Source organism: Heptranchias perlo, chromosome 10, assembly GCF_035084215.1.
Source record: "Heptranchias perlo isolate sHepPer1 chromosome 10, sHepPer1.hap1, whole genome shotgun sequence".
In the NCBI taxonomy this organism is placed as follows: Eukaryota; Metazoa; Chordata; class Chondrichthyes; order Hexanchiformes; family Hexanchidae; genus Heptranchias; species Heptranchias perlo.
The window spans coordinates 7,579,637-7,600,563 of record NC_090334.1 but is presented as its reverse complement, the minus strand read 5'-3'; the positions used below and the strand labels follow the sequence as shown (position 1 = coordinate 7,600,563).

At 44.3% G+C, this 20,927-nt stretch overlaps 1 protein-coding gene across 1 annotated transcript in view; it reads right to left on the bottom strand.

The window, feature by feature from the left end:
• Positions 1-20,927, bottom strand: part of dnajc17 (DnaJ (Hsp40) homolog, subfamily C, member 17) — a 177,440-nt gene that overhangs the window by 65,565 nt on the left and 90,948 nt on the right. The window contains exons 8-10 of the mRNA XM_067991183.1: positions 20,816-20,893; positions 17,354-17,434; positions 15,514-15,660 (exon numbers count right to left, since the gene is read on the bottom strand). Coding sequence (XP_067847284.1) covers positions 15,514-15,660; positions 17,354-17,434; positions 20,816-20,893 — 306 coding nt within the window. The remainder of the gene's footprint in view (positions 1-15,513; positions 15,661-17,353; positions 17,435-20,815; positions 20,894-20,927) is intronic.

Below are 20,927 nucleotides of genomic sequence, written 5' to 3'. Positions count from 1 at the left end.
GGGGCGTCTTACTTTAGGAAATTCCTCAATCTGCAGTTGATGAAAGGGTGAGACTCTACACTTGCTCTCACGAATCCCCACATTTACCCACCATACTTGAACAATTGTCTTCAAATCAGAGGATATTTGTCCTGTGGAATGATCAGAAATGATTTTGACAACTTGAGCAACTGGGAGAGGCAGTGGAATCAGAATGATATTGGTAAGGAATATGTTCCATACATGAGTGATAAACGGGCCCTGTCTATTCCCACCAGCACATCTACTGACCCATCAACTCAACGTAGGTGATTTTGTGATTGATTGTTGCCTTGAAAATCTGCCCAGCATTCTATATCAAGGGCATAGAAATCTTCTGCTAAGACAGCCAAGATCTGTTGGATAATCTTAATGATTCTGGAAATTGGCCAGCTTGACTTGTGATAAACGCTCATTAAGTGAATTATTTTGCCCCCCCCATCACCAGCTGGAAGAATAATCTCGACTACTATTGTGCTGACCTTCATCTTCCTAAATTTGTCAAGCAGAAATTAGTGAATGCTATCACTATTGTTTTGTATGGTGAAACCTAGGTGAAGGATCAAGTGCAGGACAGCTCTAAGAGTGGAAAAAAATAAGAAAGAGGTAAGTCAGGAAATGGGGATTAGAGGGTGCTAAACTTGAGTTGTAAAGGCCTGGAGATTGCAGAAAGTACAAAAAACTGAGGGAGGAAAGAAACTCCACTGTTTTGAGGTCCTAGAAGAGAAATTTTTGAGTGGCAGATGGTGCTATGAGCCTTGTGGCACTTTTATTAGAGTGCTATTAGGAATGGGAATACTGGGCACTCAGTACCAACAGCACAACATCAATATAAAAGATCCTTTGATTACAACGCTGTCAATTGAGACCAGATGGTAACATCAGCTCTTTCCTATTGCATGAGAAATTGTCTATCCTTTCCACTGACTGGAGGAATACAATATCACTCCCTTAGCTGTTCATGTGAGTGAGGTGTCTGGTAGCAATACCAATTTTACAGTAGGTGGAAAGGTCAGAAGCAGCAGCAACCATAGGTAGTGACCAGCTTGCTCTCAATGAATGTTAGTGCCAGTTTTCCAGTGGTCACATGTGAATGGAGGAATTTCTGTAATAGCATATACTGGGTGTTTGTGTGTAACATAATTCAGGTACTCCACTGGAATAATGGATACAGAATTAACTAGTAACTAGCTACAGATCAATTCTTCATAAGCGGCCCTAGTACATTTTGTGTAATATCATGCATCTGCTTTTCAAGTCTGACGCTTGTCAGATAGACCAAATAGTCCTTTACATTCACAAAATAGTTTTGATGAGGAAGGCCAACAATGTACATCAACTCCAACCTTAAAAGGGCCCCTTATTATGTGTCAAATTGGTCATTTTCCCACACCAGCCATCCTACGACCTCACTGAGTGAGATTATCAATTTAGTGTCAGTGTGCATTTTGCCACGAAGAATTGGGAGTTTGCCCAGACGTTAGGGTTAGGACCCTAGGACTTTTACAGCCAGCAGATAGAGTAGACATTTGTCCATTAACTTGGACTGGTTTTAGCAATGAAAATCCAGTGTTTGGCCCAATGTGCTCCCAGATGTCACATTGACTGCATGTGCCTGATAAGATCACATTGTTTAGATGAGATTCTGATCTAAAGCAACGTGTGACCAAACCAGCTTTCCCTCACTACTGTGCTAGACAAGGATGGGGGTAGGGGTGGTGTAGAAAAGTAGGGGAGAGAGATGCAGGCAGTATTGGAGGTTGTGACGTACATAGCCTATTCTTGAATTAACCTTTCTCAAGAAATGATCAATATTTCAACTAGCAAGCCTGTGAGCAATGAGTGAAGATGTTAATATCATACGGCAGTACGTTTTCAAAAAGTGTGAAAATTCATTTTAATGCAATAAAATCTGTTCTGGTTGCTTATGTTTTCATTCCCACTAAGTATTTTAGAACATGCCTTGTGCTGTTCCCCCAGTGTGATCTGATCAGATTTATTAATCATATCTTATGTATCTCAGTGCTTCACACAATAAATTACTTTTGAAGGGACTATTATGCAGGTAAATGCAGCAGCTGTTCTGTGCTGGGAGCATCCCACAAACTTTTTTTAAAATTTGTTCATGGGATGTGGGCATCGCCCATCCCTAATTGTCCTTGAGAAGGTGGTGGTGAGCCGCCTTCTTGAACCGCTGCAGTTCGTGTGGTGAAGGTTCTCCCACAGTGCTGTTAGGAAGGGAGTTCCAGGATTTTGACCCAGCAACGATGAAGGAACCGCGATATATTTCCAAGTCGGGATGCTGTGTGACTTGGAGGGGAACATGCAGGTGGTGTTGTTCCCATGTGCCTGCTGCCCTTGTCCTTCTAGGTGGTAGAGGTCGCGGGTTTGGGAGGTGCTGTTGAAGAAGCACTGCAGTGCGAGTTACTGCAGTGCATCCTGTGGGTGGTATACACTGCGCCACTGTGCGCCGGTGGTGAAGAGAGTGAATGTTTAGGGTGGTGGATGGGGTGCCAAGCAAGCGGGCTGCTTTGTCCTGGATGGTGTCGAGTGTCTTGAGTGTTGTTGGAGTTGCACTCATCCAGGCAAGTGGAGAGCATTCTATCACATTCCTGACTTGTGCCTTGTAGGTGGTGGAAAGGCTTTGGGGAGTCAGGAGGTGAGTCACTCGCTGCAGAATACCCAGCCTCTGATCTGCTCTTGTAGCCATAGTTTTTATGTGTCTGGTCCAGTTAAGTTTCTGGTCAATGGTGACCCCCAGGATGTTGATGGTGGGGGATTTGGCGATGGTAAAGACATTGAATGTCAAGGGGAGATGGTTAGACTCTCTCTTGTTGGAGATGGTCATTGCCAGGCACTTGTCTAGCGTGAATGTTACTTGCCACTTATCAGCCCAAGCCTGGATATTGTCCAGGTCTTACTGCATGCGGGCACGGACTGCTTCATTATCTGAGGGGTTGCGAAACTGCAATGAGACAAATGATTTTGGTGATGGTTGAGGAAATAGCATTGATCAGGACACCACTAGTATTCCCTACTGTCCTTTGAATAGTGCCACTGGACCCTTCACATAGTGAGCCATTATAGCAGGCAGACGAGATGAACCCTCAGTTTAATGTTTGATCTGAAGGACAGCCCCTCTAACAATGCTGCACTCTCCCTGTACTGTGTTGGAATGCCAGTCCGGATTATGTGCGCAAATCCTGTTGTGGGGCTTGAGTCCACAACTTTCGAACTTGGAGAGTGCTACCAAGTGAACCAGTGCAAACCTTGTATCTAACGAAAGACCTTCGACCTGAAACGTTAACTGTTTCTTTCTCCACAGATGCTGCCTCACTTGCTGAGCTTTTCCAGCATTTTCTGTTTTTATTTCAGATTTCCAGCATCCGCAGTATTTTGCTTTCGAACCTTGTATCTGCTATCTATTGGTGCAAAAGCATACCCTGTCCTACTGCACAAACTCATACATATACATGCATAGACTCATTATTCCATTGTGCCTCACACATGCATAAACTAACAGCCTTGAGCACCGACTGAGATCCAGCCTTCGTCACGGAGACGAGGAATCATCTCCCCGTCCTGATTATTCCCCATTTTCCTCCCATTTTCTCAAGGCACTGTCCTTGCTGAGGTACTGAGTCCACGTTACCCATGTACTCATTCTTTGCGTGGGAGTCTAGTCAGTGAGTGTTGGCAGCCTATTTGACCATGAACGGGTAAGATTACAGCCCGACACGCCTCAGACATCCATATACGTGCAATTTCCAGTAGTGCTCACAGGAAAGCAATCAGGGGTGGAAACCCTGGCTGATTATTTCCCCTCTCCATAGCACAGGAGCACTGTGGCCAATTGTAGTGTCCCCCAATGCGACCCCAGCAGACAGCAGCTAACTCAGGAAGGCTCAGAACCAAAGTGCATTTATAATGGGGGCTTCTGAAATCAGGTTCCAATTGTACAGCAGCCTGGAATATCTCTTCTCGGTATTTCGCTCATGATTACATGGCTTAGAGACCTAATAAACACATAACATTTGTTCTGGAGCTGGTGAATCGTTGTGTTACAGACCATTTAACTGTTCACTCAGCACTTCAGTCCAAAGCTACACAGAGAGCACTCAGCACTAATAAGACTACACAGATAAAATTGCACTTATAAAGTGTACTGGTACCACCAGCTAACAGCTCACAGTGGGTTCACGACACTCAATACGCTGAGCACTAAACAGCAGATACAAACTCCCATGGTGGCTCAGCTGGTAAAGCCAGTGTATTTAACAGACTAGTGTCAACCTTGGCTCGTTGGTAGCACACTCGCCTCCGAGTCAGAAGGTTGTGGGTGCAAGCCCCACTCCAGAGACTTGAGCACAAAATCCAGGCTGGCAGTACTGAGGGTGTACTGCACTGCCGGAGATGCCGTCTTTCAGATGAGACATTAAACCAAGGCCCCGTCTGCCCTCTCAGGCGGAACGTAAAAGATCCCACGGCACTATTCAAAGAAAAGCAGGGGAGATCTCCTGGTGTTCTGGCCAACATTTATCCCTTAACCAACACCTAATACAGATTATCTGGTCATTTATTTCATTGCTATTTGTGGGATCTTGCTGTGCACAACTTGGCTGCCGCATTCCGTTACCTAACCCAGGGACGACCGCTGTACTCTAGGGAACTGTCGAACGCTGACCAACCAGCTTTACGCATCAGTCGAACTTGGAGGAGTAGACCAGTTACTGTTGGCTGGGATTCTTCCCATTTGGCACCCAGATAACACTGGAAGCCAATGCTCTTAACAGGTAAGATGGTTCAAGCTGCACAAGCAGTGGGAAGTTTACCGGCATTCTGTGCTGTAAACGGCACGGTTTCAGCCGGTTAAACGGCGGCACACACTTTGGGAGTGGAGGGTCCCTAAGCCTGGGCTCTGCCAACCTATGGCTAAACTCTGAATTCATGCGGGTGGGGCAGGCCACTGTGGGAATGCGCACTCCACATCAAGCAAAAAGAACTCCACATGTGTGGATTTTGCAGTAATTTGGTTGAGAAACTCCTATGCAAGGTGATGAGTTTGTACATGTGTCAGACACCTAGCTGATGACAAAGAAACAGCAATGGACTAACGATATCTAGAATGCTGTGTGAAACAGGTAGCTGGGTGCTTTCATGTTTTAGCAACATGTATTTCAACATGCACTGGTGGATCGAGCTACAAGCTCCAAGCTACAAGCTGATATTTTCATTTGTACGTTCTCCTGTGCAATCGATTGCTTATTTTGGCTGGGTTACTAAGTATAGCAGTGACCGTGTCTAGTAGAAGATGAGAAGAGGGAAGGGGAGAGAAACTGGTAAGGGTCATCCCTGAAGCCTTATGGCAACACCTTCCATCACAGGGCCCTTAGTGAAGATGTCTGAAGAAAGTTAAAGTCTGGGTCCAGGAGACAAATACTAGTAGGCAAGGGCCTAAGTGGTCATTATTCAAGCTTGTGCCTTCACCATGAATGTTGGCAGGCTATTCAACTGCCGAGTGCATCACAGTTAAGCCCCACATAACGTCCATGCATGCACACTTCCAGCAGGAGTCAGCAGTGAGCAATTTGCAATAGAATCCTGGCTGATTTTTTCCTGCTCAAATCGAGATAGTCGAGGAAGATTGAGATCAGTTAACAAAGCACGGACTGGAAATCAAACTTGGAACCTTCCAATTTGTATGACTCTGCCTATTCACTGAATAAACTCAGTGAGCCAGCAGGGGAACTCGCCAGCTGGAAACTCTCTTCTTCAGCTGTCAGCTGTGGCTTAGTTGGTGGCACTCTCGCCTCTGAGTCAGCAGGTTGTGGGTTCAAGTTCCACTCCAGAGACTTGAGCACAAAATCTAGGCTGACGCTGCAGTGCAGTGCTGAGGGAGCACTGCACTGTCGAAGGTGCCGTCTTTCGAATGAGACATTAAACCGAAGCTCCATCTGCCCTCTCAGGTGGATGTAAAAGATCCCATGGCATTATTTTGAAGAAGAGCTGGGCAGTTCTCCCTAGTGTCCTGGCCAATATTTATCCCTCAACCAACATCAATAAAACATTATCTGGTCATGATCACATTGCTGTTTGTGGGAGCTTGCTGTGCGCAAATTGGCTCCGTGTTTCCTACATTACAACAGTTACTACACTTCAAAGGTAATTAATTGGTTGTAAAGCACTTTGGGACATCCTGAGATTGTGAAAGGCGCTACATAAATGCAAGTTCTTTCAACTAGGAACTCTATACCATGGGGGTAAATGGGAAGGGAGCTGTCCCACTGAGATTCTACACTACAAGAATGAATGGGAATGGGTTTGGGCCACTGGGATTCTATACAATGGAAGTGAGTGGGAAGGGTTTGGCCCAGGGAAATTATGAACAACGGGAGTGAATGGGAAGGGGTTTGGCCCACTATGCAATGAAAAGTGATTTGTTCCATGGGTCCTTAGCTGGAACTGACCACTATAGATGCGTACTCCTCGGCTGAACTGCACAGCCCATCCTTTTCGGTGAGGCTAACAGGTACAATTCTATTCCCTATCTAAGTAGCAGTGAACAGCATCATTGAAAATGTTGCTTCTAAAATTCCCTGTAAAAATGGCCTCGGAAGTTTAACCTCTTTCAGAAACAAATTCCTGAAATAACGCTGGCTCTTCAGTACTTGATGAGATGACCGTTTCGTCTGGCAACTTGACGTGAATTTGAGCTGGCACGCTACCTGAAACAAGTTATTTCAAACTTCGAGTAGGAAAGCCCATTAAAGACCCTTCTGCATCCTGCATATAGTTAGTCTTTGGGATTGCTGCCCCATGGACTCATGATCCTGTATACTGCACGTTTCATTGCCGAAGAATTTCCTTTCCCAAGCTGCAGGCAGCTGCTGTAAGAATAATTCTCATCAGAGAATGCCTGCAACATTGGTCTATTTTTCTCAAGTGGCTGACTAACCCATTGTGATTGTCAGCACCCACCACCAAATCCATTCTTATTATGCAGCTATAGTGGGAAAGCTGAAACTTAGTGAGAATACATCAAGGTCATTCAAAGTAAGGCTGAGATTGTGTATTAAGTGAAAGAGATACTTTCTATTATGTTTGGTTTGTCTCGATTGCCAAAAGCACAACGTTATCGAGGCTCCCAGCAACAGGCAGCGCTGTTGTTAAGAATGGTCGGATTCCACAATGCTCTGATTCCACAACGCTCTCCCAGATCGAGGGTTGAAGTTCCCATGCAAGCACTTCACGTGATAGACTGGAAGTTTTGTCACATCAAACACCCCAGTGGCGTATTTCAGTCAGTGGATTAATAATTTGCCTGATGGTACACTGCAATACAAGTTCTCTGTGGCTCCTCACATACACAATTGCTATTTGGGTGAAGTACCTAAAGAGAAGCTGGTGCCTTTACAATCAAGCGCTTTCAGGAAAGAAATGGAGTATATTGGGGGCGGGGAGCAGTCAGCTGGAAAGTTGGCTTGGTTCCCAGTATCTTTTGTTCGCTAAGGTTTAGACAAGTAGGGGAATACAAAAGTTCAAAACCAACCCAAAACCAGATGATGGATGGTGTCCTCACCAACATTTATCCCTCAACTAACACCACCAAAACTGATTAACTGGTCATTCATCTCATTTGCTGTTTGTGTGATCTAGTAGTGTACAAATTGGCTGCTGTGTTTGTCTACAGAATACTTTGTGAAGCGCTTTGGGACTTGTTGAGGACGTACAGAAATACAAGTTCTTTCTATCTATTAATAGCCTAGTTGAAACGTTGCTCCACCGAGCTAGGCATATTTCTCAGTTCAATATCACCCTTCTTCAATCAATGCAGTGAAGTCCCACTAATTTCATCAGTACCTTACCTGATTAACTGCCACTCATCAACCAACATTATAATAGTCTTCAATCCAGAAAAAGACTTTAAACAGTATAAATTATGCATAACTTTCCCCCATCTGCAAACATATTACCTTATGCTGCAGCATGGATTCACATGCGAGCCTGGACACAGTTTGGGCAGGCTATTTGAAAAATCGGAAACATTACACCCAAGCCTGATCCCATCCTAGCCCATCGTCCATCCACATGCATGAACCCTGAATGATTTCCTCCTCCCTATCCCAGAGGCATGGAGGCCAATTGTAATTCCACTATTGCTACCCCAGCTATGATCAGCCAACTTGGCATAAATTTAACATGAAACCTGGGAACGACTGATCTTTATGGCTCAGCTACTCACTGCCTTTATGAACTGAACCATTAAGAAACTAAACATTTTATTGTAAATTTCCTAGATTGTCCGAAGTGGTTATATTGACTGTACAATGTTCGAATTGTCAGCTCTCAATTATAACCAGGTTATAAATCTGCAGTGTTTACAGCTTGTCCTTCAAGTAGGCCATCAACAGAGATCAACCACATGAGCACACTAGCCTGGAAGACATAAACAACTCCTCCCAGGCACCTCATATTGTATGCATTACGAAAAATGACGGATGGCAGAGTGTAACTGAATAGCTGTAATTTCACTGAGGGGTTTGTACGACAGCTGTAAAACAACTGGAATTTCTCTCTTGCAGTTCATAATGTAACCTGAAACTCCAGGCGAGATTACTGCCCTGTAATCACTTCCAGCTCTTAAGTACCCGCTAAAGATTTTATAATGACACTTGGGAAATGTGTGCTTTGGGTAATGTAGTGAAGAGATAAGTGGCTCCAAATGCAGTCACACAGTTACAGTGGAACAAAGGCAGGTTGAGAATCTTTCTCCTTAGCTCTTCTGATTGCTTATAGTTAGTTGGTGACATTGAGTTATTTACTCAAAAGGCAACACATTTTCGATCCTGCACCTCAGCTTCCAGAGCGCAGCCAATTTCCTCTTGGCCAACAGTGGAGAGGCAGATGATAATGACTTGGCAACGATACCAACTTGGCAACCCCTACTATGAGTCTTCCTGCCCCACTTGCAGGGGCATGGCATATCCTCTGCCTGGCACTTCCCCGTTTAATGCTAATCAGATTAGGAAGAGGGTGGGGAGGGAGGAGGAATGAGATTCCTTCCGGACACAAATATTAGTTCACCAAAATGCAGCACCCTGCAGTTTCTCCCCTCAGCCACCCCTCCCATTAGCTTTCCTTGCTGGCTAACCCTACATAGGACTCTCACCAGCACTGCTGACAATCATTGGGAGGCAACTTCAATCTATGCCTCATTGATATATAGCTGACATAAAAGATCAGACAGATGCTCCTATGGAATTCTTCTGCCCCTACTCTCCTGTGGTTGGTTCACCATTACCGTGCAGTTTTCTCTTCAGTTTTTGCTATAGTGCAAAAACACTATTTTCTCCTCAACAACTCTTAACTTCCTTATATTAAAAAAAACAATACTGGGGGTTCAAACCCCACTCCAGGATGAGCACATATTCTAGGCCGACACTCCACTGCAGTGCTGAGGGATTTCTGGAGGGTCTGTCTTTTGGATGAGTAATGAAACCAAGTTAAGATACCTACCAGTTCAGGCAGATTAAAACACCCCGTGGAGGGCAGCGGATTCTCCCGGTGTCCTGGCCAACATTCCTCCCTTAACCAAAACCACCAAGAACAGATTACCTGGTCATTCTTCTCATTTACTTTTAGTGGGATCTTGCTGTATGCAAATTGGCTACTGCGTTTCCCTGCATAACAACTGTGATTCATTAGCTGGGATGCGCATCATGATCAGGTGCTATATAAATGCAAGTTCTTTCCTTCCACCTCGTCTTCCCTCCTGTTTTTCACCCTAGGTCGTTACCCGCATTATGGACTTTGCCGCCTTATCTTGGCTTTGCTGCACAAAAATTAAATCTGTATGTGAACAGATAATTAATGTCATGCTTGCAGAGACTATAGATTACATTAAAAAACATCACCTATGAAGCCAGGAGTGTTACGACTGGCACTGGGACTGGGACTGGGACTGGGACTGGGACTGCCTCTTTCAGGCAGCTCCAGGAAGATGTGTTCAGGCATCTGTTGCATTTGAAACCCGATTTAGGTTTTGGGGTTTTGGTGGTGGGGTTGATTGGTTCAGAAAACTGTGCCACTGGCAACTGAGGTGGCGGGGGGGTGAAAGAATGAGAGCATCGAATAAAATACAAAATTGAGATTTTCGGCATATACAATTTCTGAACAGCCCTTATAAATTAGGTGGATTCATGAAACAGGAAGCAGCAAATGGAAATGCTGAGCTTTATTTACAACGCAACGTAAAGAAAGAAAGAAAGAATTTGCATTGATACAGCATCTCCACAACCGTAGGAAAGTCCAAAGCACTTCACAGCCAATGAAGTACTTTAGAAGTATAGTCACTGTTATTTTGTCCGCAAACATGGTAGCCAGTTAGTCCACAGTTAGGTCCCACAAACAGCAATGAGATAAATGAGCAGTTAATCTATTTTTGATGGTGCCAATTGAGACACCAGGAGAACTCCCCTGCCCTTGGAATAGTGCCATGGGATCTTCAATGTCCACCTGAACAGGCAGACGTTTCAGGACTCATTCGAAATACGGTGTCTCTGACAACGCAGTACTCCTATGCTCCAACCAACGCTACTTCTCTGCTTCCCAAATTTCTCTAAATTTTACTATTTAACTATAAATAATCACCAACTTGAAATATTATATAAAAATAATGAATGAATGTACAGCTTTAAAACAGGACTGAATAACATTAGTGCACTATCGTCCCATTATCCCCAGCCCTCTAATCCCACTTCACCTCAAGAATGCAATTTGTCTGTGCAAAACTGTAGGAGATCAACTATTTTCATTCATGTATAATATATAGATATATATGATTTAGATATACTTCTGATCTGAAGTAGGACAAATCCTGACAATGACCAGAACTGGGAAACAATCCTAACCTAGGGATGCTGAAGTCAACGGTCAGATCACCTGTTAGCACTGAGTGGTGATTGAACCGGCACTGCAGGGACTTAACTTCGTTCCGTTAAGTTGGAAGGGAGCGAGTACCATCCAGAGACCAGCTGCAAAGTCCAATGAAAAGCAACACTGTCTTTTGTCCCGGTTCAGGAAAACATTTTTAAAATCAAAGGGACGCTGAAAAGATAATAAGATATCCTGCACAGAGAACACTTGTGAAAGAAAAACATATTGAGGCTGAATTTCCAGCTCCCACTGTGAGGCTGCTACATTCCCACAATTCATTGACTTCAAAAATAATAACCAAAAAAAGAAAAATCAATATTTATTCTCGGGTCAGATTTATTTGGATTTTTTTTTAATGGATGAACGAGCAACTCACAGGGGAGCAATTCTGTTATAATCTGCCAGCCCAGCTGAAGTTGCTGTTTCTTCCCTTCTAGTTCATGGGTTACTTTGCAATTTTCCTTTTGTTTTTCCAGAGTTCATCTTTCTCTCATGTTCACTTTACAATGGCTGCCCTCCAAGTTTGTTGCATGCGAAATGCTAATGAGGCTACAGCAGCAGTGTCTGTCCCTGTCAGCTCCGTCCCTCAAAGAACCTAGTCTTGCTCAATGTTTCATGTGGGTCCACCAAGACCAGCAATCAGCCTGAATTTGTGCCTTTTCTTTCCCCTCCTCCCGACTCTGGTGGGAGTCTGACTCCATGGGCACTGGGAGCTCTCCCACACTTGGCTCAAAAGGGCATTCTTCTTGTAAGAGACAGCACAGTGATCGCCCAATTGTTATTCATCAGTATCGAGCTATTCTCACCCATCCACACACACCGTCCAGGAGAAGGTCAATGGATAGCAATCAAGGGCTAGAACCGCACTGATTTTCCATTCGCCAGCCAAATGGGCACTGCAGTTGGCCTCAGTGCCTAAGAGATATGTTAGCTGATCTCAGCCAGAATATCACATTGAACACGGGGCTTTCTGCTCTGTATGGCTCAATTTATACACCAGACATCTACCCATTAGACCACTTTGGGCACTTTGTGCTTTCCCTTTAAGCAATACTACTGTTGAACAGATTCTTGAGTTGTTACTGATAAATGTTTAGAGTGGAATAGTTGGAGGAATCAGCATTTTTCGGAAAAAAAAGTTGCACTGCATAGATGTTGTAAACTATTTAAAGTTAGTGTGTGGGAAGTGGATGGTGTAAGTGGGTTATCTCACTGTCATTAACTCTGGGACTTAAGACCAAATCTGGCCTGACCCAAAAAGAAAGTCATCTCACTTTGATGGCTGTAAGGTTTTTAAGTGAAATCAGTTTGGCACTGAGGCGCTGGTTACAAGGGATCTTGATAGAGGATACCTCCCTTTAAAGATTGAAGATTATTTCCATTGTTACTGTGAGACATTCTGGTTGGTGGCCGGGTGGAGAGGGGGTAAAGAGAGGAAGGGAGAGGGAAGAGGAGGCACCTGCGCTGGACAGGTGCCATACCTGGCTAATAAAGAACTGACACAATGGACCCAATTAAGGTTCTCTATCATCACGTGGCTGGCGGTCTTTAGCCTCCCTCGTGGTAGTGCGAAGGGAGCATTTTAGCAGGAGGCATGACATGCCTTGAAGAAAGACAGAACAGACATTTGCCACTGTGAAAGCTACAGATGCAGCTTGTGCAGCGCTCAAATTTGAGAGCACATTGGACATCTTCCAGAAATGCTTTTTTTTAAAACCTCCTTCAAAATGACAAACACATCAAATTTGATTTTTTGAACTAAGAACAAGGAAATGCAGGGCAAACTTTCCTTGTACAAGAGAGGAAAGGAAACTTTGAGCCAGGGTGGCACAGAAAGGGAAGATGTGCAGCCATCATCTACACATCATTGCTGTCAAGATATCTTAAAGGGACTACATGTTCTTTGACTTGCCCTGTTTTCAGGCTGAGTTCCTTATTGGAGTATGCAGAGGATGATTTAATCAAGACTGTGTAGAAACATGGGTCATTCTGTTTATTAACTGAACCCTGTAATATTTGAGCGAGTTATGCTCTATTCCATGACTCATCCAATCTTACAAACCCACGAGTGAGGTTATTTGGTGTAAGGCTCAATTATTATTTAAAATTTTAAAAAAAATCAAATGTCGTTCTGCACCCATGATCTGGAGTGGGAACAACTTAACAATCCCTGGTGATACTGCTCCTTTAGAAAGGCAGCTCGCCACTGGCGGTGGCTGCATTTTCCCCACCAGCATGTGAGCTTATAGCTGGCAACGTTCACTAGTTTTGTCTCCAACACCGTGTCAGCAATGCCAAAGGTTTCTGATGTTAAGAACAAACAAAACACCAGAGATTAAGCTTCCGCCTGCAACACCTTGTACTACACTCAGCACTTGGTCCCCATCAGCAGCTGTGGCATGTGGATGTGTTAAAGTGATGCTTGCAATCACCACCGACATAAAACACTGACTGTGTTTTCAAGATGATTCTTAATTGTGGAGGTTCACTATTTTAAAGAAACCTGAACAATAGCAGCAGTGATTGTCATGTTGCAGGATTTTTTGACAGTTTTTCCCACACAAAGGATTTGAAAATAAGAGTTACTTTCAATATTCAATATGCCAATGAACCCAAGGAGGTGTCTACAGTAGACATGAATCTGTAACAGGGTCACAGAATCAAATAACATTACAGCACACAGAATGAAGTCATTGGCCCATCATGCCCGTGCCAGCTCTCTGAAAGAGCTATCCACTTAAGCCTCATTTCCCATACCCTTGAAATTTTTTTCCTTTTCAAATATTTATCCATTTCCTTTTAAAAGCTACACAATGCTTCTTGTAGGACATTCTGTTGGCAATTTTCACCTTCACCAACTGGGATCGCCCCCCTGTTATAGAACCCACCCAACTTTCATTTCCATTATGTCCTAACAACACTGTGTAAAACAACTTCTAATTTTGGTGATGACTGTAATTTTTGCCCTCTAGTTAATTAGACTTACAGACCAGTGGGAATATTTTCTCCCCAATTTACTTTATCAGTAACTCTCAATTTTGAACACGTCTAATAGACCTCCTCTTAACATTCTTTTTCCAATAAAAAGCCTTTGTTATGCTAATAGGTGTTGAAATGGTTACTGGAACCAGTTTTATTACTACTACACCATGTAATTATTGGCTTGTATTCTGTATTCAAAGCTTAAAAGAAAACTGGTATTACTGGGATTGCAATCATGTGACATTCTATAACTTTATTTTAAAAAGCTAGCTGATTTTCTATGGCACTGCTCACAGATACTCTGAGGTCTGGAGCATGGTTGACATGTTTAGCAACTAACTGGCCTTTCCCTTTAGGATTACTGCTCACTCTGTGGGGCAGTGGTCTAAATAAGTCCTGAGGTCAATCAGTGTTTAATTACTGTTGGATGGGGAAAGTTTGCAGGTGACCAGATGCTTGTACATTTCTAGTTACACTAAATTAAGAACATTATATCATGTAAAGTTAGGTGTTTACATGCTCTTTCGGGCATGTGGAAGCCTGTGTGCCTCCTAGACATTTTAGATTTTTATATAACTTTTCTCAAGAAAAAAAATTTCAATTTTCTCTCCTCCTCTCCCGAAGGCACTGGGTGTTGCTGAGGTATAGTTACACGCTGCCAATCTGCCTCCAGTACCGTGCCCAATTGACCATTCTTCACCTGAGCCCAAAACCAAATGTCGGCAGGCAATTCTACCAGGGAGAATCACACAGTCAAGCCCATTCCCATCCAATATCCGCACACACACACACTTTCCTGCAGAGGTGACTGGATAGCGATCAGGACCAGAAACCTTGGCTGATTTTTCCCCTCCCAACACCAAAGACCCTGAGACAAGTTGGAGAAGCCCTACTGCCATACAGCTGAGATCAGTTAACTTTGCACAGACAAGAATCGAAGCAAGAACCTCCCAGTGTGTTGATTAGGGCTACACTGGATGGTGCCTTGATTTACTAGGCCATCTAGGGAGCCTGACCTCCGGCGTTTAGACAAACATCTCTGCTTTGCTAGTCTGACCGTGAGCAGTATGAGTGCTCGAAACTTGCCCAACGTCATGATTGTCTGTGCCCCAGCTGAATGATATGGGGCACTCGTAGGTGGAACAACGGATGCTGAGGGGAGATTTAATTGAGGTATATAAAATTATGACGGGACTAGTTAGAATGGATAGGGAAGACCTATTTCCCTTAGCAGAGGGGTCAGTGACCAGGGGGCATAGATTTAAAGTAATTGGTAGAAGGATTAGAGAGGAGTTGAGGAGAATTTTTTTCACCCAGAGGGTCTGGAGCTCATTGCCTGAAAGGGTGGTAGAGGCAGAAACCCTCAACTCATTTAAAAAGTACCTGGACGTGCACCTGAAGTGCAGTAACCTACAGTGCTACGGATCAAGTGCTGGAAAGTGGGATTAAGCTGGATAGCTCTTTTTCAGCTGGCATGGACATGATGGGCCAAATAGCCTCCTTCTGTGCCGTAACTTTCTATGATTCTATGTGCCAGACATAAAAGGCCTGGCTTGGATGTGTCTGACGTCACCCTACCTGGAACAGACTAGGTGTACTGGTCTCCACAGAAGACGATGAGACGTTTGCAGGGTTGCTTGTGGTATTTAGAGGGGGTGGTCCTTCCAGCCAGGAGATCTTCAGCGGGTTATTTGTTAAACCAGTCTCATTCTTAAAGGCCAGCTCCTGTTCAAAACGAAGAGTGGGTTGGTTGGCGTTGATAATTTTTAGAGCTTATAACCATTGATCATTTCTCCTATATAAACCTGCAATAAGGACACCACAGTCACTGATCATCTTCCATCAGGAGGCCTCCTCTCTACCCCGTGTCAGGTCCCAACCCCCAGCTCCCACCCTGTGCCACACATCAACTGTGGCCCAGGTTTCCACCAGAGTGCCGACTTCCCCCTCTCCTCCTGTGAGGAAGTGCATGGCATCTGCCGCACATCTTCTCACACGAGACTGGTACCACAAGCCACACGTTTATTTTTTGTAAATTGCTAAATTGACCCTCCCCTCCGCTCTTTTGTAATTGCTCTGTTAGTGAGTGCGTTTGCAGAGGGCAAAGCATTCACTCATTTTATCTAAAGACAGGTGCATTATTATGTGGCAATGGTTTTATTCATTGATCTTATGGTCTTAAAATAAAACACTGTCACCAGCAAGAATAGGTTTTAAATAATAAAAAGCAGGGCCTCTCCCTAATGGCTCGCTTGGTAAATATGCCACCCTGAGCCGATCAGGGTTCACAGTCTGTGCTAATTAACCTGACCTGCCATGGTTGATGCTTTTAATTGATAGCAATGCACAGGTGTAGACAGGATGAGCCTCGGCTGTGATGTCTCCCACAATCGAACAGCCTGTTGACACTTGCTGTTTTAAGTATGAAAGGTATCACTGGTGTGAGGTGGTAGAGGATTACTTATGACTGTGGAATAGTACCCCAGCAAGAGTCAGTGCATTTAGAAGAAAATTGGGAGGAGGGGAGAACCTGAGAGAGTCTCCTCGCCATTTAATTTAGTGCAGCTTCAATTTCATGGGCTTGTTGGTTTGGAAAGAGTTATATATGGGGCTGTTACCTCATTAGTGGATCAGAACACCCTGATCTGTTAGTATTGGCAGCTTGTGATATACAGGAATTAATGGGAACAGGGGATGAAAATTTATATGTCGCCCCCTGCAGCCACCCTCCCCCCACAACCCCCCAGCCAAGGCTCCATGGGAAACACAAGGCAAAACGCTTCCTGATTTAGAAGGTATTTACCTCTCCTTTTCAGCCCTCTATGCCCCATGCTGTAAACCGAGAGAGCAGGGTGTCTGTCAATGCTGCTGTGAGCTGGGACAGGAACTGCCAGGGGCAATGGTCTGGCTTTATCTTGTGGGAGATGCCTGCCCTCTGGTCCATCATTCAGCATCATGAGGTGGAGCTCAGGCTCACTGAATACCTGCTTCCCACCAGGCCCTCTTGCTTGAGCTTGGCTTTGTGGCCACCACCAATTCTCTGGTACCTTCCCCGAGTGACTGTTCTTCAACCATGAGAGTGGGCAGGGTATAGGCCCATGAAAGCCACTAGAGTCCAGCCTGATACTGTGCTCACCCAAAACTCTCTCACACTTTTAGGTGGGGGTCATGGTAAATGGAGCAGGAACCCTGGCCGATTCTTCCCTTCTCTTCCCTCCGTAAACCAGAGATGGGGAAGCCTATGTTAGCATCCCAACTGTCACTGTGGCTCAGATCAGCTATTCCAGCACAACCTGGGGCGAACTCCAGTATCTTCTGGTCCGTATGGCTCAGCTATCTTACTAACTGAGGCATCTGGTGACTGTTGAGAATTGAAGGTTATGTTTCACATGGAAAAGCAGAGAGACGCGATACTCACGGCTGTCTTGGTTGAGGAGAATTCCACAATGGCGCTGCCTTTCTTTTTACTGGATATAAGCAAATTCAAAACCTCTCCGTACTGTAGGAAGAAAACATCTCTCAATCAGTATCCAATACCAGCTCTGCTGGATTACCCTGAGCGCAGAGCACCAGCCTTCGCCAGGACTGGGCTTCACAACATTTACTCAACAGTCCAGTCATCTTTTAGCTACCTTTAAGCAGCATAATCCCAACCCAAAGAAATAAATGTAGGGGAAAACAGTTAAACAGAACATCTATTCAAAGCAATGTCATGTGCCTGAGAACACGACAGGTTTAAGTTGGTCATTTTTTAATGTTAACATTAAAAGCCACTGTGGTTTGATTTCTCCCCTTCCATACTTTCTGCGCACCCTCCTCCCCTTCTAGCATTGCTGTCATTACTTTGCTCTTCTGCTTGTAGGGGAAGCGAGAGTGATGTGAAAGATCAGAGAAGATAAAAAAAACAGAACTTCCGATCTTGTATTATTCTTTCCATTAGACTATAATCAGCATCGAATCTGTTTCCTCCACAGGAAACCATTAGAGTCGGGGTGGTCTCTAACTTTGGAGAGAGTGGGGCGGGAGGGGACGGTGATCTCTAGCCTGGTTGGTGAATTCCTTAGTTTGATTTATTAGTTTTCATGCTTTCAAGTCACTAACCCCCTGGTCATTATCTCTCCCCTTGGAATTCCTGACCTGAGCACACAAACTGTGCCTTGCTGAAATTGATGTACACAGCAAAAAGTTAAGCCTCTTGCAACAGTGGATAGTGGGAGAATAATCGTTTTTCATCAGCTGCTACCTGGAGATTAGTAAACTTAGGTGTGGAACAGGTGTGAGGCTCGGCACCTTTCAGCTAATAGATGGCAGGTCCCTGGCCATCCTGCAGTGGCTGAAGGGTATTAGGTGCGGACCATTGCAACTGGGGGTAGGGTACTTATTATTGCATCTCATTTATGTTGCAGCAGATGGGGTCCTCCATTATCCATTGTAGTTTTCAAATTGGATCTTACATGTCCATCGGGCTCCTGTCCGTCCGTCCGTCATCAGATTTCAGTATTTTTCTATAATTGTTGACTTATAACCTTGTTATTTATATATTTACAGAAGTGTTTTCTGCAATGGATGGCTAACACAGTCTTTCAAACATTAGGTCTGGGATCAAACATTGTGATAATATTTGGAGGTTACCTCCCCATACAGAAACGTTTGAAAATCAACATTGGACATAAACATTGAATACGTCACAAAAAATTTATTTTGTTGGTTTTCTCTCTTCCTCTCTGAAAGTGATGAACCTTTCTGGGACAGGGTTCCATGGTGGCCACTGCCCTCTGGTGCTTCAACAAGACTCAGCAAGCTATTTTACCATGGAGGGATCACATTTGAGCCTGATCTAACCCTCACCCAATGTCCACACATAGGCAAGTTCTAGCAAGGGTAGCAAACAGGAGCAGGAATGTGCCAGATTCCACCCCCACCCCCGAGCTCGTGAACACTGACCCAAGCACAGCACCACGTAGTGCGTTTACCCAGCATTGAACAAAGCAAGCCTCCGGGAGGCTTTTCAGCACCATTTGGTCACTAACATGGAGTGGTCTAATGGGACCTGGCTTCTCAATTAGAGTGGGTACCTACCTGTAAGTTCAAAACGGGATGGTAGACGGGGCTTAAAGTTAGAAACTGGACCTAAAATCAATGCTCACAGACTTCACAATTGGACAATGAGGAAAGAGCAGGGGAATGGGACTAACTGGATTCCTCTTACAAAACGTCGGCATGGGCTCAATGGGCTGAATGGCCTCCTTCTGTGCTGTTATTATTGTATGATTCTATGACAGCTGCTGGAATTAAAATGCTTACAAGAGGCATCTAGTTTCCAGATTGTATGAACTCCAACAAAAACCTGAGCGTAGTTTCCATGCAGGGTGGCCTGCGGAGAGATACTCAGCATTACAAACAGCCTTTATAATCAGTGGTGTTTTTATAGTACATCACACTGCAGATCTCAAGCTGTTACATTATATAATACCCCTATCCCCCTATTATGGAATCTCCGTCTGATTGTGACATGCATGTCATTCTAAGTTTGTAGCATGGCATAGATCTTACATGGCACCATTTTGACCTGACGGCCACCATCTTGGATAAAGACTAATCCTCCAGGTAATGTATGAATTGACTGGCCTGCGTTTTTTTTCTGTTCACAAATACCTTCCAGATTCTAGGAATCAAGTTATTTCTGTTTGGTTTGACCGAGCTTTGCATCCTACACTCTTCTCTTTTAATCCCCCACCCCCCGCCTCCTCGAGACTGGTAAAATCTGCAGTCATCAGATTTGATACGGACAACTTTAAATCTCCAGACTGCGTGCTGCTGTTTTTATTTAGCATGTGCTTCCCACTGGAGGCTGCCATGGGGCCGTGCACTCAAGTAATTTAAGAATTTAAGTGCCTGCACTGGGGGTAGATGCGGATATATCTGCCAGCGAATAAACAGAGTGCTCCCTTATAAAGGGCACTCGGAAAAATAACTTTAGCCGTCCAGTTTCCAATCAAGTAAATTGACGACCAAAACAGGGCTGCACAACTCGAAGCTGTGGATGGTAACTTTACACTCAGTAACTGTCCCCAATGTGATTTGACTCTCGTTCCCCCAGTTTGTTTGCTTGAAAGAGAGAGAGAGAAAAAAATCTTCTTTGAGTGCAGTGAGTTTGTGAATGAGGGATGAAACTGATGATTGCTGCAGCATTTCACTATGAGATTAAAGATCTGGGTTTTAGCCCCCTTAAACCTACTTCATAACTTGCTCCTACCAGTCAATGGGAATCAGTTCTGCGACAGTCACCAATTGCTCGGATAGTGGTTATAGTGTTGGATTAGCAACCCAGAGGTTATGAATTCAAATCATTCCAGGACAAATTGTACAATTTAATTCAATGAAACTGATCATTTGTGGGCTAGCATCAGGGAAAATGAGCAAAATAACCGCCAAATTATTCTAAAAATACAACTGGTAGGCCAATGTCTTTTGATGCATTTAAGGGGAAGCTAGATAAACACATGAGGGAGAAAGGACTAGAATGTTACGCTGATAGGGTTAGGTGAAGAGGGGTGGGATGAGGCTCGTGTAGAGCATAATCTAGCTGGGCCGAATGAACACGAGAACATAAGAATGGCCTGTTTCTGTTCAGCACATTCTATGTAATTTTATGTAACTGTAGATGAGTAACATGGATCTCAAAACCTGAAGAACTGCGCCGGTGCTCAATTGCCTTAAACAAGCCATTCATTTTATTTTTTAAGAGGCTCCTATCTTAACTCGCAACCTTGGGCGGATGCTGGGAGCTGGTGTTGGTGGAAGGGGGAGGGAAGGGTAAGGCTCTCAGTCCAGCTGGCTCCAAGGCTTCTGGAGCGTAAAAGTCTGTAGAAGAACTTACCTTCTGCAAAATTGAAAGGAGAAATTCGTGAGAGTAGCCACCATTTGATTCGTCATCCTTCTTACACTTCCATTTCAGCTACCGAACAGAGAGAGAGAGAGAGAGAGAGAAA